Source organism: Lutra lutra, chromosome 12, assembly GCF_902655055.1.
Source record: "Lutra lutra chromosome 12, mLutLut1.2, whole genome shotgun sequence".
NCBI lineage: Eukaryota > Metazoa > Chordata > Mammalia > Carnivora > Mustelidae > Lutra > Lutra lutra.
The window spans coordinates 61,737,645-61,755,692 of record NC_062289.1 but is presented as its reverse complement, the minus strand read 5'-3'; the positions used below and the strand labels follow the sequence as shown (position 1 = coordinate 61,755,692).

Genomic DNA, 18,048 nt, shown 5'->3' with positions numbered 1-18,048 from the left:
GATTTGTGATTATTTGCATTGCTCTCCTAGGGTTAGGGATGTGTGTTAGCATCTCTCTTAGGGTTAGGGATGTGTGTTAGCATCTCCAGACACTTGGGCGATGCCGCCACTGATTAGGAGCTCAATAAAATATTTCGCGAGTGACACACCGAGTGTGAAAGCCCAAAATGTCGACAATGGCCTCGCGCCCAAACAGGGGAAGATTCGTTTGTCTGGGGCCGCAGCAGCCTTCGCGGCTCTCTCCTGACAGGTCCGAGCTGGCCCCGCCCTTCAGCCCTCGCCTCCGCTCTCTCTTCTGCCCTATGGCCACGCCTCCAGCCCCGCCTCCATCGTACCGCCCTCCGCCCCGCCCACCATCCCTACGCTCCTCCCTCTAGGCCCACTTCCACGCCCGCCCTCCCCTCCACCCCGCCCACTGCCCGCTGTCGCCCTCCATGCTCCTCCTTCTTCGACCGAACGGCCCCAGACCCCTGCGCCCGCTCTGCGGCTGACGTCAGTACGCCGAGAGGGGTGGAGCTGGGAGAAGACGCGCGCGTCGAGAGCGTGGGCTCGCCTGTGAGCCGGGGACCCGCAGCGCGGTTCGCTGGCTGTCCCGACCCGGTTCCCGCGACCCGAGTCCGTCCGTCGCCGCCTGTCCGGTCGCAGAGCCGCGCCTGCGCAGCGCCCCCGGCCCGAGCAGGCGGCGCCGGCGGCCATGGCGCACCGCTGCCTGCGGCTCTGGGGCCGGGGAGGCTGCTGGCCCCGCGGCCTGCCCCCACTGTTCGTGCCTGGCGGCCGCCTGGACCCCACCGAGCGGTCCTGCCTCCGGACGGTGAGTCCCGGGGGCCCAGCGCCCTCCGCCCCAGGCCCGGCTCGACCCTCGGGCCTGCTTCCGGCCCTGGAGAGCAGGGCGTCAAGGTCACCGGCCCCAGGGCGCGCTCGCGCCTGTCCGGGCGTCTGGGGCGGGTTCCTCGCGTGAATGAGGCCGCGTGCGCTGCGTGTTCAGTGCCAGGACGCCCAGCGTTTCAGATCGATTTTATCCCGTGGTTCCCGTAAGCACGCTGTGCGTCTCAAAGCCTGGGTATAGAATTGGATTTTTGAAAACAGAATCAAATACTTGTGCGTCAGGGAGCTTCAAAAATATCCTCCGGGAGGGTCCTCTTGACTTCATTCAGGACGAACCCATTTTACAGATAGAGCAAATGAGATCTGAAAACGTTAAGGAACTTGTCTGTCGTATCTCCAGTATAGGTTACCTTTCTTTCACCTGCTCTCATGGTTGTGCGTGTGTTTAAGCGTTGGCAACGTGAGCATGATCTGAAAGCACAGGTTTTGGAGGTGAGCTACTCAGCCTCTCTCAGCCTCCATTTCTCCATCTGTAGAATGGAGCTATTGCTGCCATTCTGGGTCTGGCATATAGTAGATAATACATATTAACTATGATTATTAATAACATCACCTCCTCAGAGTAGAGAATGTGCTTTTTGTTGTGTAAGAAGGCCTGTCTTCAGTTGGAGGTTGTTTTTCTGTTGGTAAGGAGCAGATAACAGGGCTCCCACGTGTGGGCTGTGGTAGTACGTTTTTCTGAAGTGATGATGGCCTGTTCTCCCGGCACAGCTGCACAGCGGCAGTAATCTGTCAAGTAAAGGTTCATGTAATGGGTGGGTAGTCCAGTATCATCTATTTCAGCCACGTGGTCTCTTGCTGTTTGCCGGTTTTCTAGAGACCAGCCTTGGCATTGGTTTACTTAGGGCCAAGGGGCAAATGAACACGGTGGTTAAGGCCCAGAGTCAGTCACAGGAACCTGTCACTTACTAGCCAGATGCCTTTGAGGAAATTATCTCAGCCTCTCCACTTAAAATGGAGCCTTCATGATTTTCTTTGAAAATCTTGCCAGTCTTGGAGTATCTTCATCTCTGTCTTACACGACTGCCCTGCGCTAGGCCTAACGTTTGCTTCACATCGTGTTGCCATCTTACCATGCCCTCTCCTTTTGTCCCTAGTGAATATTGGACTCAGACAAGTAAGAAGCAGATAGGGATCTGCCCTTTGATTTTGCAGTTATGATGTCAGGAATCTTACCTGAACACCCTTTCTCTTTTGAGTGGCACTATTGTCCTGTGAGTCTTGGATGCTTAGGTCTAAGGAAGTCCCCTGTGCTGACAGCAGTAGCTGATTGATCAGGGGTCTGTGACACATCCCTGGTGTTGCTTAGAAGATCTCTATGGGGACATTAGGGCATTGCTAGGGAGTCTGAAAGAACAGATTTGCCTTTAGGTTTGTGCCACTGTTAAAGGTCAGACACAGAAGAAGTACGATTCTCACAATTTTTCCAGGGAAAAGATTTTGGTATGAGATGTCCATTCTCAGATTTTCTGCTCAGAGGAATAAGGACTGATGAAAAAGCTGCTAAACGGTGCTCATATTGGCAAACCTAAAAGCTAATCCTCTAATATGAGGTGCTCTAAACTTAAATTTTGTGAGTTGATATTTTTTATCTTATCCTTTGAATGGGCTTGGGTTAGATAAGCAGAGAAAAGTTTCAGTGATGGTGCCCTTAGAGAAAATAAACTCAGCGTTAAAAGCAGGTCCAGGATTATTGCTAGAGGTATTCCAGGTCAGCCCAATTTGAAAATAGAAGGGAGTTTATTGGTCAGTAAATGTTTATGGAGTATATGCCTTATGCTCGATTCTATACTTTACAGTGACATAAAGACTTACTTTATATGGTGATGGAAAGAACCCTTACTCTCCAGGGGCTTTCAAAATAATTGGAAATGGTAATTTAAATCGAGGTATCACCATACGATTTTAACAATGCTTTTACATACATAACTACATTTGATCCTCATGGTGGTATCCCTGGGAACTAGCTGTTTTCTCCCATTACAGATATGTAGCTGAAGTTCTTAATAAGAGATGTGTTAAAGATGTCATTAAAAAATTGAGATTTCTGGCTTTAACAAAATTAAAAGTTCTGACACCGTCTGCCTGGTGATTACAGGTTCTTTGAATCCCAGGCCTAGATGTCGCTTTTCTTATGACATCCTTAGGTCCCTTGAACATGTAATCCCTTCCTCCTGTGTTACCTCTGTACTTGCATGTACTTGGAGGTTTTGTAGTGCTTGTGTATTATACCATCCTGTAATAGATCTGTCCCAGGACTCTCTCCCTTACACTTCTGAGTTTCTTGGAGGTAGGGATCGGTTCTGACTTCCAGACCCCCAGCACTTAGCAGCGCGTGGCCTGGAATAGATGGTTCTGTGGATCAGTGTGACTTACTTTTGCCTTATCCACCTTGACTAACAGGTCATCTTAATCTTAATGGATTTGGTATTGGAAAAGCTTTACTTACTTTCGATACATTCTTACTTATTGTTAGTGGTGTTTTCTTAGGCCAAGTGCTCTCAGGGGTCAGGGAGGGCCTAACACAACAGAAGCTCCAAATTCTGTCAGACCAGCATTGCTGTCAACCAAGATCAGTGTCAGTGTTTCTGTCCTATTTTGCTGTGTAGAATTGTGTATTAATTTGAAGTTAAATCAGCTCATTCTTTATTTCTTATTGACTTTTTAATTCACATCCTATAAAACTAATCATTTTAAAGTGTACAATTCAGTGGTTTTTGGTATACTCACATGGTTATACAGCCATACTGCTATCTAATTCCAGAACATTTCATCACCCCCAGAAAGAAGCCTTGTAACCAAATTAGAGTCACTCCCCATTTGTCTGCAACCAGTCCTCTAGTCCTAGGCAACTGCCAGTCTACTGTCTTTGGATTTGTCTATTTTGGACATTTCATATGGGTGAAATTACATAATATGTGGCTTTTGTGTCTCGTTTCTTAAAGTTAACATAATGAGCGTAATGTTTTTAAGGTTTATCCATGTGGTAGCATGTATCAGTGCTTCGTTCATTTTTATGGCTGAGTAACATTCCATTGTTCAGTATACCACATATCAGCACTTGATGGACATTTGGGTTGTTTCCACTTTTTGGCTCTTGTGGATAATGCTGTTATGAGCATTCACGTACAAGGTTCTGTGTGGACATGTTTTCCATTTTCTTGGGTTGGAGTGGACTGACCGGATCACATCGTGACTCTGCATGTAACATTGAGAATGCTGAACTTTTTCAAAGTGGCTACACTGCTTCCCATTGTCACCAGTTCCCGGCGGCTCTGCTTTTCCACTTTCTCTATGTTCTCACTAGCACTTTTAATTGTCTTTTTGATTATAGTCACCCTGGCAGATGTGGTTTTGTGTTGTTCTGTTCCCCCCATCAGACCACAAATGAGGCAATGCTGGTGGAGACTAATACAGATGAACTTCTCTGTAAACATTCTATCTGTATTTAAAAGTTTGTTCTCCTCAAAAATGGTGATGAATTTTCACTTTGCCAGGGGATAGGATTTCTTGAAAGTTTTCCACTGCCACATTTGGATGTATCCCCTCAATGCACCTTGCTTTTAATTGTGAACCTAAAAATTTAACAGGGAGTTTGTTCAGCTTGTTTATGTTATACTTCCAACTTACCTAGACAGTATTTAAAAAATAACTTTATAGCCACGTATGTTATTTAAAGCAGAGATGTGTCTGTGACGGGACTTGCATAACCTGCATTCTCTCCAGGATGACAATGTATCAGGTATCTTTAGCAACTGTTAACTAGTGTAAGGATTATCAGTAATGTGGACCGTAACTTCCTCATCCTGGAATGAAGATGAATTTACAAGCAGTGCTGTCATGATTTCAGGTGAATAGTCTTGGTTTCAGGTGAATAGTCTTGCCGTTTTATAGACCCTGCAAGTGAGACAGCATGAAGGAGCAGATTTTCTGTATCAGTTTGTCTTTTGAGTGCTACTAATTGCATAAACAATGCCAAGGTGAATGTGCTGGTGAAGAATAGTAATTGGGCCACAGTTCTAACTCAGGCAGGATTTTGAAGTGTTCTTGTCTTCCGGATCATAACTTGCATGTCCTGGTTCTGGTGGTGGAATAGAGGCACAGTCCCAGGCAACCAAAGTCCTCCCCTTCAAGGGGCGGAGTCCCCTATGCTAGTGTGTAAGCTAGTGTTTAACTTGCTGAAAAAAGCAAGTTTCTCCCCTGTTGAGGGGAGAAACATTTCATTCACTTTGAGATACTAGGAAAAGAAGTCCTTTCAAATGTTTTATCTTGATATAACTTTTATACTTTTATGTATATGTTATGTTGCAGCTTTATCGATATGCTACAACTCAAGCAACAACCAGCAGAAATTCTCTTTTGACAGATGTAATTGCTACTTATCAAAGATTCTGTTCTCGACCTCCAAAAGGTAAACACACACAGGTGTGATCATAATGTTCTATAGTCTGTTAAAAATGTGCCCAGGAGTGGGGTGCCTGGGTGGCTCAGTTGGTTGAGCATCTCACTTGGGCCCAGGTCATGGTCCTGGGGTCCTGGGATTGAGCCCCCATATCAGGTGTCAGGCTCCCTGCTCAGTGGGGAGTCTGCTTCTCCCTCTCTCCCTTTCTGCCTCTCCCCCGCACTAGTGCTCTCTCGCTCTCAAATAAATAAAATCTTAAAAAAAAAAAAATGTGCCAGGAGCAGGTGTTTACTAATAGATACATAGCTGTTTCAGGTTGACTCTTAGCTTCTGTCTCCTGTAAACCACCCCCTACCTACTTCTGTCTGATTGCAGTGATGAAAATGTATCCCATTCAATTATAACACTTTTGTAGGTAATGAAATTGGCATGCAAATGAGGCTTTTTTCTTTATCACCTCAGGTTATTTAAGCATTGAATTACCTCTACACATGAAATGCTGTATTTTGAGCTTTAGCGTTTTAATGGTATATCAGCTTTAAAAATGAACACGCATACATAAAACCTAATGAATTTAGTCTAAGGGTGTGTTTTGTTTTGTTTTTCTAACAGGGTTTGAGAAATACTTTCCTAATGGAAAAAATGGGAAAAAACCTAGTGAATCTAAAGAAGTTACAGGAGAAAAAAAAGGTACCTTTTAAAAAGATTATGTTTGGGGCGCCTGGGTGGCTCAGTGGGTTAAGCCTCTGCCTTCGGCTCAGGTCATGATCTCAGGGGCCTGGGATCGAGCCCCGCATCGGGCTCTCTGCTCAGCAAGAAGCCTGCTTCCCTCTCTCTCTCTCTCTCTCTGCCTTCCTCTCCATCTACTTGTGATCTCTCTCTGTCAAATAAATAAATAAAATCTTTAAAAAAAAAAATAAAAAGATTATGTTTAAGCTTACTACTTTCCTCTAGTATATAATGTTGCCGATCATTTTCCCTGAAAAAAGGAAGTGTTCTCCTAAGGCAGTTGTGAAGTGGAAGGTTACAATACATGCAAAATTCTACAGACACTGTGTTTCATTTCACCTTACTTTTCTGTTCATTCTTGTCATTTTCAAATTGAATTAATTTAAGTTTACCTTAGAGATATTGATCAGTCAGTATCAGTCATATTTATTCCTTTTATTTTTAATGTTATGTTAGTCACCATACAGTATGTCATTCATTTTTGATGTAGTGTTCCAAGATTCATTGTTTACATATAACAACCAGTGCTCCATGCAGTACATGCCTTCCTTAATACCCATCACTGGGCCAACCCATCCTCCCACCCCCCTTCCCTCTAAAACTCTCAGTTTGTTTCTCAAGAGTCCACGGTCTCTCATGATCCGTCTCCCCCTCTGGTTCTCCCCGCTTAATTTTTCCCTACCTTCTCCCAATGTCCTCCATGCTATTCCTTATGCTCCGCAGGTAAGTGAAACCATATGATAATTGACTCTCTCTGCTTGACTTCTTTCACTCAGCATAATCTCCTCCAGTCCCATCCATGTTCATGCAAAAGTTGGGTATTCATCCTTTCTGATGGAGGCATAATACTCCATAGTGTAAATGGACCACATCTTTCTCATCCATTCATCTGTTGAAGGGCATCTTGGCTCTTTCCACAGTTTGGCTTTTGTGGACGTTGCTGCTATGAACATTGGGGTGCCTATGGCCCTTCTTTTCACTACATTGTATCTTTGGAGTAAATACCCAGTGGTGTAATTGCCAGGTAATAAGGTCGCTCTGTTTTTAACTTTGTGAGGAACCTCCACACTGTTTTTCAAAGTGGCTGTATCAATTTGCATTCCCACCAACAGTGTAAAAGGGTTCTCCTTTCTCCACATCCTCTCCAACACTTGTTGTTTCTTGTCTTGTTAATTTTTGCCATTCTCACTGGTGTTAGGTGGTATCTCAGTGTGGTTTTGATTTGAATTTCTCTGATGGCTAATGATGATGTGCACTTTTTCATGTGTCTGTTAGCCATTTGTATGTCTTCTTTGGAGAAGTGTCTGCTCATGTTGTCTGCCCGTTTTTTTTTTGGTTTTTTTTTTTTTACTTGATTATTTGGTTTTTGGGTGTTGAGTTTGAGAAGTTCTTTATACCTCTTGAATATCAGCCCTTTGTCTATAGTGTCATTTGCAAATATCTTCTCCCATTCCGTGGGTTGTCTCTTTGTTTTGTTGGCTATTTCCTTTGCTGTGCAGAAGCTCTTTATATTGATGAAGTCCCCAAAGTTCATTTTCGCTTTTGTTTCCTTTGCCTTTGGAGAAGTGTCTCAAAAGAAGTTGCTGTGGCCGATGTCGAAGTATCAGTTGAATTTAACTGCAAATTTTGTCAATATATTTTACACATCTAAATCATTTTTTAAAAATTTAGAAACCCAGGGCGCCTGGGTGGCTCAGTGGATTAAAGCCTTTGCCTTCAGCTCAGGTCATAATCCCAGGGAGCCTGCTTACCTTCCTTTCTCTCTGCCTGCTTCTCTGCCTAATTGTGATCTCTGCCTGTCAAATAAATAAATAAAATATTTTAAAAAAATTTTTTTAATTAAAAAAAAATTTAGAAACCTAATACATGCATATGAATCTGGCACATATTTTGATATAGTGTGGTGTTTTTCAGAGTTCCTCAGAACCTGTATGAGCTTGGGTTTCAGATAGGGTTTCTTAGAGCTTGGTGGCTGGGAGAACTGTGTAGGCCCTGAGTCTCCTGTCCCCATTTCACATGTGTGATAACATTTAGCACAATGCCTGTCACATTTCAGTTGGCATCTTTGTTTTTAGGGAAATGTAAGGAAAATTACAATACAGTCTTTATTTTTTGGGGTCAGCCAATGGAAAAGTTTTATTTTAACAACCACATACAGAAGGTGGGTCTTATTTATTTATTTTTATTTTTTTATTAACATATAATGTATTATTTGTCTCAGGGGTACAGGTCTGTGATTGATCAGTCTTACACAATTCACAGCACTCACCATAGCGCATACCCTCCCCAGTGTCCATTAGCCAGCCACCACATTCCTCCCACACCCCCCCTCCACTCCAGCAACCTCATTTGTTTCCTGAGATTAAGAGTCTTTTATAGTTTGTCTCCCTCTGTGGTTTTGTCCCATTTCATTTTTTTTCCTCTTTTCCTCCATAATCTTCTGCCTTGTTTCTCAAATTCCACATAACGGCAAGATCATATAATTGTCTTTCACTGATTGACTTATTTCGCTTAGTATAATATCCTCTAGTTCCATCCGTGTTATTATAAATGGCAAGATTTCGTTTTTGGAGGGGGGGGTTGGATGGCTGTATAGTATTCCATTGTATATTGTTCCATCAATATACATCTTTATCCATTTATCTGTTGATGGACATCTAGGCCCTTTCCATAGTTTGGCTATTGTGGACATTGCTGCTATAAACATTCGGGTGCATGTGCCCCTTTGGATCACTACGTTTGTATCTTTGGGGTAAATACCCAGTAGTGCAATTGCTGGGTCATAGGGTAGCTCTATTTTCAACTTTTTGAGGAACCTCAGTACTGTTTTCCAGAGTACAGCCCTTGTTTTTAAGTGAACTTGGTTCTAGTTCTAGTCGGAGAGACAAATAGATGCTCAGAGAATGCAGGGAGTGAAAACAAGGCCAGAGGCTAAGAGAAGGGAGCAGCGCTAGTGTGGCCTGACTGGAAACATGGGCAGTTTGTATGTATAGTGTTTCCCAGGGCCATGGTGGCTCGTCTTTTTATCTTGGTTTGGGGGTAGACTAAGGATAATAGGTCTGTTTTTAAAATAGAGCCTGTCGTGTTACATTTTCATGTTACACTCCTGTCCTAGTAGTAGGGAGTCTTGTCAAACAACTTTAGAAACGCACTGTACTCTTTCCCAGCCCTGTGCCTCATTACAGGTAGGGCTTGCCTCTCTCAGACCCTGCCTCACCTAAGACAGATGTGCAGAAGCCCCTTGTGTGCATGACGGTGGGGTGATCATGTCAGGAACTCTGTGCTAGGTAGCTGCAGCCTCCCATCCTGCATAGTAGAGGAGTCAGTGCACGGTAGTTGAAGATGTTAGAGTAGTATTTGTGATTCTATGAGAGGATAGAAAGTAGGGTGGGGGGATGTTAATTGGTATTGGTTTCCCAGGGCTGCTGTAACAAAGCTGCACAGCTGGGCATCCTGAGCAGCTCAAGTATGTGTCTCCCAGTTCTGGAGGCCGGAGGTCCAAGATCAGTATGTTAGCATGGTTGGTTTCGTCTGACGGTTACGGGGGAAGGATCTGTTTCAAACCTTTCTCCTTGGCTTATAGGTGACTGTCTTCTCCCTTGCTGCCTTCTCTCTGTGCATTTCTTTTTTTTTTTTTTTTTTAATAAGAATGACCACTATATTGGACTATGATCTACCCATATGTCCTCATCTTAAACTTGATTATTTTTCTCTGAAGACCCTATTTCCAAATAAGACCACAGTGGGCTAAGACTCTCAACACATGAGTTTGGGAGAGGACACATTTTCATCCCGTAACAGAGACAAATTTCAAATTCTTGCAAACTAATTTTAGTGGGTAAGGTTTTTTGTTTGTTTGGGTAGTTATCAGAATCATGCCTCGCTTATAGAAGAAACTGTGACAGTATTCAGTTCATGGGAGTGGGAAAGGGGAGCACCTCCTTTCTACCTACAAGTGGGAATTCAGAAATTTGTTTACGTTCACCTCAAACACAACTCTATCACTCTCTCAATGTCACTTAACACTACAACCAGTTATTTACCAAGTTTCTTAAGCTACACCTTTTTTATCTGTAAAATGGGTATAGTAGCATATTCCCCTGGTTGTTGGTGTATTGTGCAGGTGTCACGGGATAGTGTGTGTAAAGCGCTGGCAAGCTTCCTCAAATGCTAACTCTCTGTCAGTCTCCTTTCTCACTTCAGACTCATCAGTTGCCATAAGCTATTTCACAGGAAGTCCTTTTTTTGGATTTGTATAAGGTTTTGATTTTTTTCAAAGACTGGAATTTCCTTCTCTTTTTTGATACTACCCTATAAAATAGGGAAGATGACATTATTCACATGTTACTGTTCCTATTTGACAGGGCACGGAGAGATTAAGTAAAATCTCAAGGTGTCAAAGTGATTTGAAAACAAAACTGGATTCTAATCCCAGATATACTTCTGATTTCCTCAGTCAAGGTCAAAACGTGTTCTAAAGCCACAGTAACAACAGAATTAATGGTTCTGTCTTCCAGGAGTATAGCTCTTCTGTGCTCAATGATTTTTATACTTGGTTTAAATCTAGTTGAGGAATAGGATTGGATTGCCTTACAGAACTTTGATGTAACTATCAAGTAACGAAGCTAACATTTAGTGTGGCCTGATGAAACTCTGCCTCCTGTGTATCTGAGTTGCACAGAGTGAAACAGTATTTCCTTCACACTCATCCAGACTTTGAATACCAAGTGTTGTCACAACACCGTAACACACAGGCCGATTCCAGAAGTTGCTGGTTGATGAGTACCTAAGACAAGGGGTACTGAAGGGTTTTCTATTCCTGATTCCCAGAAATAAAAGGCCTGCGTGTATTTCTAAGCATACAATACAACACAGAGGTCACAGCTATTAATAGTTGGCTCTGGGTATATCTTAATGAAAAAAGATCAACAAGTTATTGTAAGAACTTTTGTAGTAAGTCTTTTATTAAACTATATTAATGGAAACTTTGTTGAGAGATATAAAATCTGCTGTGCTGGTATATGTGCTCTCTGTTCATGAACAGAATCAAAGCCAGCTGCTACCTCACGCCCTTCTGGAGGAGGAGTTGGTGGCGGTGGAAAACGAGGTGGCAAGAAAGACGATTCTCACTGGTGGTCCAGATTCCAGAAGGTGTGATTCCAAACTGGGTATTAATTTGGAGGGTCTGGGGTGGGCGCAGGAGAGGTTGGGAGGGATTTGTGGCCAGTATAGCCTAGATCATGTTGTGACATTTCAGTCTTGACAGAGACTGTCTCCTTCTTTGCCCAGGGTGACTTTCCATGGGATGACAAGGAATTCAGGATGTACTTTCTCTGGACTGCTCTATTTTGGGGTGGAGTCATGTTTTACTTCCTGTTCAGGAGCTCCGGGAGAGAAATCACGTGGAAGGACTTTGTCAATAACTATCTTTCCAAAGGAGTAGTAAGTATTTTATGGGAGTGGTGGTTTTTAGTGGTTTCAAAGGTGGATTCAGTAGATTGCACCAGTAAAGTAACAGTCGGCTAGTTATGCAGCTTGTCCATTGTAAAGTTACTATTTTCATCTTGATTTTCTTTCTTTCTTTTTTTTTTTTTTTTTTTTTTAATTCTGGAAAAAGTACTTGCAACCAAGAACCCTGTTTGTTTTGGCCCAGTAATCCCCACATATATCACAAAATCCTTTTCTTTTGCTTCTGCTAGAACCTAGCTTTTGTCTTGCTCCCGCAATCCTCCATCTACTTTTCCTGTGTGCTCCTCGGTCACCTCTTCCCCCTGCTATAGTGTGCCAGCCTCTCCTGGCTCCTTTATGCCTCCAGGGCTCTTAATCTCCTATGGCTTTGGCATTGGGTAAATAAGGGGCAGCGGGTGTTAAAAGTGAGAACAGATGGGCTCTAAGTCCAGGCAGGGCTGCTCAGGAGCCTTTGTCATACCAGCAGGTCTTTACCCAGTGAGACTATATTCCAGTATCTTTGAGATGCTGTGGACTGTAAGACACGTTATTTTATGTATTCCTGCGAGAAATTCAGTAAGCTGCCAATGAAACTATAAAATAATACATGTCAAATATACCCTAATTTCTCAAGTTAAAATATGAAAAATGTCCACCTTAGAATTGATTAAATGAAGTGATAGAGAATCAGGCTGCTGTGTCACTGGGGAAATTTAACCTCTTGGTATTGGGCTTTTCATCAAGGAACATGGATAAAAATAAAGGTGAGATAGTGATACTGGTAGCATAAAGAATCAAAAGTTGTTTTTATTTTTTTAAAAGGTATTATTTATTTGAGAGAGAGAGAAAGTGTGCAGGGGGAGGAGCAGAGGGAGAGGGACAAGCAGACTCAGCACCGAGCACAGAGCCCAACTCAGGGCTGGATCCCAGGACCCTGAGATCACGACCTGAGCCTAAATCAAGAGTCAGAGAGGTTCAACTGACTAAGCCATCCAGGTGCCCCTCAAAAGTTATTTTTTCTTTAAGATTTTATTTGACAGAGAGAGATCACGAGTAGGCAGAGAGGCAGGCGGGGGGCGGGGGCAGGGGGAAGCAGGCTCCCCGCTAAGCAGGGAGCCCGATGATGCGGGGCTCGATCCCAGGACCCTGAGATCATGACCTGAGCAAAAGGCAGAGGCTTAACCCACTGAGCCACCCAGGCACCTCTCAAGTTCTTTTTAAAGGTTGTACAGTAAGGTGAGTATGGAAAAAATGGAAACGATTATTTGCTCAGATCTTTGAGGCAGATGTTTCTCATGGAAGCCAAGATATTTATGTATATATCCCAGATGTTGGGAGAGCCTGCTTTCTAAGAAGTGAGTGAGTGTGTGTGTGTGTGTGTGTGTGTGTGTGTGTGTGTAGGGGGCTGTAGCCATCCTTCCGAGTGTGGTGACAGGGCTTTGGGGGAGATTCTCCAGAGAGGCATCTCCTTTTGATCCCCTGGTTCTTTGAAATCTGTCTGCTATTGTCCCAGAAGTTTTATGGGGAGTAGTCACTCCTTTCCAGATGGCGTGCCTTTAGGAACAGATAGTCCCCTGTCCCAGCTCCTCCTGGAATTACCCAGGCCTCCCTCACTTTCCATTTTTGACTTGTACCTTTCAGACTTCTGCCAAAGTATGCTTAATGACAGCAGGAAGCAAGCCTCTTCCAGAGGGCTCATGCTCCAAGTCAACTCTGAACTTCAGAGTGAGGTTTTTAGTGTTCTTAAGGACCTGTATAGTTAGGATGTTAGAGAAAAAAAAGCTTATTTCATTTTATACCCATAGAATGGTAAAATGAAAGTCTTCTAATAGCAAGTGAGACTGAAGACCAATAGGAATATTTTGTTGTGCGTTGTGAACTGGAGAGCGGGTTCACAGTGTCTAGTAAAGTACGTCTATCACGTAGCCCAGCCTTACTGTATCTAGCTACAGGTACACGTCCAGAGATATTTTTGAAGATGTGCCCAAGAGTGTATATGCAGGACTGTTCGTAACAGTATTGTTAGTGGTAACAAATGTTTTGAGACAGCCTAAATGTCTATTAACAGGAGAATGGATAAATAACTTGGGGTGTGCACATAAAATGGAATACCGTGCCAAACTGGCTGGTCAGCAAGGGTGACGAGAAGAAGGGGAAATAAAAATACGAGAAGAAGGGGAAAAAAAGTTGCAGAAGAATATATATACCAAGCAGGACTGTTTTTAAAGTCCTAAAGACAGGCAACAGCGAGTGTATATTTAGGGTTACGTCAATGCGTGGCACAAGTACCAGGACGTGCTCTGGGACAGTCAGCGCCTAACGCGGAGAATGGTCACCTCTGGGAAGGGGACATGACTGGGGGCTTCAACAGTGTTTGTGACATTTTTATTTTTCAGCTTGGAAGGGGAGCATGGGTCCTCCCTGTGTTTTTTGTCATGCTGCTTTGTGTGTCTAAAATAACTACCATGCGCGGTTTTAATGTGCTTGAGAGACCACTTCAAGTCTCTTCTGTAAATTTATGTCTGAATATTTAACTTTTTAAAATTCCAGGTAGACAGACTGGAAGTCGTCAACAAGCGTTTTGTTCGAGTGACTTTTACTCCAGGAAAAACTCCCGTTGATGGGGTAAATGATTTTATTAATTGATATGGATTAGCTATAAATTAACTTCTCAGACCTAGAGTTGAAAAGCGAGCATTCGTCACATTGCAATAGCTCTGTGCACTGGAGATACCAGAATTAGGCAGCACAGCGCTTGCAAATTTCACTACCGTCGGTGAGGATGTGAACGCTGTGTATGTAGCTGGGTTACAAAAACTGGGTCAGTTTGGGTTTGGTTTTGGTAATCATTTGGCTGTACATTTAGGAAACAGTGAAATCCCAGTTTTCAGTGTTCTGGTATCATCTATGATTTTTCAAGACTGAGAAAACAATTGTCTGGTTAGGGAAAAACTGTTAAATCTGAATTGCTTATGTTTTGAGGTAGGTTTTTTCAGGTTGGTTTAAGAAGCATTCTGATCATATCTCTCCCAATTGTTATGTGATATTGGATTATTTTGACTTAAATTTTTTTCTGATTTCAAAAAGAATTTGTATATCTGGTCCAACCAGTTTGAACTCTACTCTAGATACCCTAGACCAGGTCGAGGGGATTGTAGGGGAGGGTAGCAGAGGGGCAAATGAGGTTCCCAGGGGTCCCCAGCCTTCCATGGGCCTGCCTTCGAGGGCTGTCCCTAGTCCCTTGGTGTCCTGCTGTCTTACCACCCTCCCCCAGGACCGGATCTCTTTACCAGGTTGCATCCCTCCTTCCAGGTGATTTTGCTTAACCGTTCCCTAGTCATCCTGCCTGGGTGGGGAGACACTTAAGGAAAACTAGAACTGATGGTGACCCTCTCTTTCTGAAGCACATCAATAAATAGAGGAGTATTTGTAAAGCTGTATGGCTCTGGTATTTCGGTCACCTGTAGGAGTACTTTTAACTGCCTACATTTCTGCCCCCCTCCCCATTCTCTTTACCTTATGATGAAATGTGCATTAATAACCACCACTACTTTTTTTTTCCCCAGAACTATTCCTCAGAATTTTAGTCCTGGAAATTAAATTGGCACTCCCTTTCAAGAAGACAGTGTGGCAGTGTATTTATCAGCGGTTTTGAAAGTACGCACACACTCAGTTATGTTGCTTCTAGGATTGTATCCTAGGGAAGTAAGGATGCATGTAAAGATGTTTATGCAAGGATGTCCTCCAGAACGTTGTTTCTAGAGCGGAAAATTGGAAATCGATAAATGTCCACATTAGGCCCCTGGTTATTGTTAGGGGCTCCTCATTTCTCTTCAGTCTTGCCACTAGAGCAGTGGCCATAAATATTTGTGTATTGAAATTCATACTATTTTATTATAAATTGCTTTCTTTTTGTCTCTCCTTTATATTGCAGTTAAGATTTTATATGAATTTCAGAATTGTGCGTGTTTTAAGATCATGAAGGGGATATTATGAAATCTTGAAGGAATGGCATCAGAATTGCTAATAGTGTTTGTCTCTGAGTGTTGAGGTTACAGATGCTTCTTATTTTCTTGGTATTTCCTTAGTTTTCTACAGAGGGCATGTATTACCTGTTTTAGTTATTTATTTATTTTTAAAGATTTTATTTATTTATTTGACAGAGAGGGAGAGATCACAAGTAGACAGAGAGGCAGGCAGAGAGAGGGGGAAGCAGGCTCCCTGCTGACCAGAGAGCCCAATGCGGGACTCGATCCCAGGACCCTGAGATCATGACCTGAGCTGAAGGCAAAGGCTTTAACCCACTGAGCCACCCAGGCGCCCTTACCTGTTATATTTAATAAAAGACTTTATTTTGAGCTTTCAGAGACAGAAGATTTTCAGTGTCCTGCTTCTAGAGTAGCAAAATCAGTTGCTGTGTTGTATAAGCACAAGCTTTGGAGTCTGACAAACCCAGCTGCACATTAGCTCTCCTCTTGACTAGCTCTCTGACCTAAGTCCCCTAAGCCTGGGTTTCTTTACTGCTAAGATCAGAACCGCAATAACAACTCTTTAGGGTTTAGTGCTAAATGAGATCATGGGCATCAGTGGCTTTTCGAACTTCAGTATCTGAAGAATCACGTGGAGGGCTAGGAGCCACCCTCGGAGTCCCTTAACTAGATCTGGTTTCCAGATCTGCTGCTGGTCTTTTACCTGCCCTGATTCTCTAATAGGAGTCATGTGTCTAGCACAGTGTCCAACTGGAAACAGGCGCTAAGTAAGGGAATGCTCAGTCACACGTGCTTAACCAGTTATGGGCTTGTTGGGGGCTTGTAACCACAGGAATTTTGTAGCTTTGAAGTGAACAGCTTAGCAAGGACCATTGTTGTTTAATATAAAACTTAAGAAAGAAAGAAATATATGTATTACAAAACTTACTCTCCATCTTTTGTTCTTAGATACTTGGAGAGAAATACCAGAGTGATATCCTCCACTCAGTAGCACTGGTTGGTGGGAGGAATATGGGATGACATGTTACTCTCTTCTGTGAATTGTCTGAGTTTTATATCCTAGATTTATTATTTTGATGAACAAATAAACCCACTCTTTAAAGTGATTATATGTTTAAGGAGGAACAGAGTCTTTGTGGTATAAAATGCAACTACTACTTGCTGAGTGCTTAGAGTGGATTCTGGTGTATTAGAAAGTCTGTAAGTGTGAGTTGTTGTGGTAAGTGTGTGGTTGTGGAAGGGGGAAGTGTGATGTGCCAGTTAGGGTCCCTGGCTCAGGAGCCAGACTGCTTGGGTTCGGATCCAGCCTCTTACTAGATTTGTAACAATGAGCAAGTGAAGTCACCCCTGTGTAGTTTTCTCATCTGTAAAATGGGGACAGGAAGAGGGCTGATCGTCAGCCAGTAAACATTGAGTACAGCGGGGAATACTTATGGGCTGGTGGGTAAGTAGCTATTGCCTCAAAGCCTTTGGCTGTTCCTCCCTAGGGCCTCAGTAACTCGCCAGATCAGGTGAATAGGAGAGTAACATCTGGCACAGTGAGGTACACCTCTGTTGTCGTAGGCTGGTGGGGGTGCCTTCCTAATGTTCAGATTTTGAATGTGACTTTTGACGATAGAACCTACTTCTTAGGGGATTTCTGAAGATGGGAGGAGTTCATGTATCTAAGGGACTGAAAGGGATGCCTGACATTTAGTAAGTGCTCAGTAAACTTTAGCTGTTGTTACTGTGTCCCATCAGTTCTTAGTTTGGAAATAGACAGCCGAGAAATGTGTGGGAAATGAAGAAGAGGAAAAGAATACATACTTATGAAAAGGCTTGTCTTTTTAAATAGATTTTTCATTCGTTTGAGTTTATAGTTGTAGAACCACTAGGAATATTGCTTAAGAAATGCTTATTGGCAAGGATTGCCAAGTGTTCTCACTGAGTGAAACCTAATTGCTGCATCATTAAAACCAGTCTTTTATTATCGTTGGCTTTGTTTTTTTCAGTTTCTAAATTTTCAGTATTTCTGAGAAATCCTTTAAAAGTTGAACCTGCCAGTAAATTAAACTTTGCTTCCCTTTTGTTCTTAGGATATTTTGTTTTTGTGTTTTTATAGCAATACGTCTGGTTTAATATTGGCAGTGTGGACACCTTTGAGCGGAATCTGGAAACCTTACAGCAGGAATTGGGCATAGAAGGGGAGAATCGGGTTCCTGTAGTGTACATTGCCGAAAGTGATGGGTAAGAAGACTGTTGACCGGGCCTTGTGCAGCTCACTGTGTGTGTTCTCTTACCAGGCGGCAGGGTACAGACAGCATTCTCAAACAGGCCTTTCTCAGTGTAGCCAGACTTCTTGTAAATCATTGGTAATTTACAGGTTTTTGCTCATGACTGATTTTCTACCCATTCATATTTATCTTTGATTAAGCAATAGATTGGGGTATGACCATCCTTTAGTAGGATTTTAGCATAAAGAGTCCTTTTGTGTGAAAGAGTGGCATCGCCATCTTTTAACCTTCATTTACATTTATGTTTCAGAGTTTCCCAAGAATTTTAAGTAACTCTTATTCCTTTCTTGTCAGAACTTGCTCCTTCTCTTAGGGGTTGTCT

General features: G+C 43.0%; 1 protein-coding gene across 2 annotated transcripts in view; it reads left to right on the top strand.

Annotated features, from left to right (window-relative positions):
- The first annotated feature begins 493 nt into the window (after positions 1 to 493).
- The window catches only part of AFG3L2 (AFG3 like matrix AAA peptidase subunit 2), a 43,305-nt gene continuing 25,750 nt past the window's right edge, over positions 494 to 18,048 (top strand). Inside the window, exons 1-7 of one of the 2 annotated variants that reach the window (XM_047697829.1) lie at positions 494 to 811; positions 5,197 to 5,296; positions 5,900 to 5,977; positions 11,061 to 11,167; positions 11,306 to 11,458; positions 14,015 to 14,089; positions 17,555 to 17,679. In XM_047697829.1, the coding sequence (XP_047553785.1) occupies positions 695 to 811; positions 5,197 to 5,296; positions 5,900 to 5,977; positions 11,061 to 11,167; positions 11,306 to 11,458; positions 14,015 to 14,089; positions 17,555 to 17,679 (755 nt within the window). In that variant the 5' untranslated portion in view covers positions 494 to 694. Of the gene's footprint in view, positions 812 to 5,196; positions 5,297 to 5,899; positions 5,978 to 11,058; positions 11,168 to 11,305; positions 11,459 to 14,014; positions 14,090 to 17,554; positions 17,680 to 18,048 lie in introns of those variants that run through there. The other variant, XM_047697830.1, reaches the window with a different exon arrangement.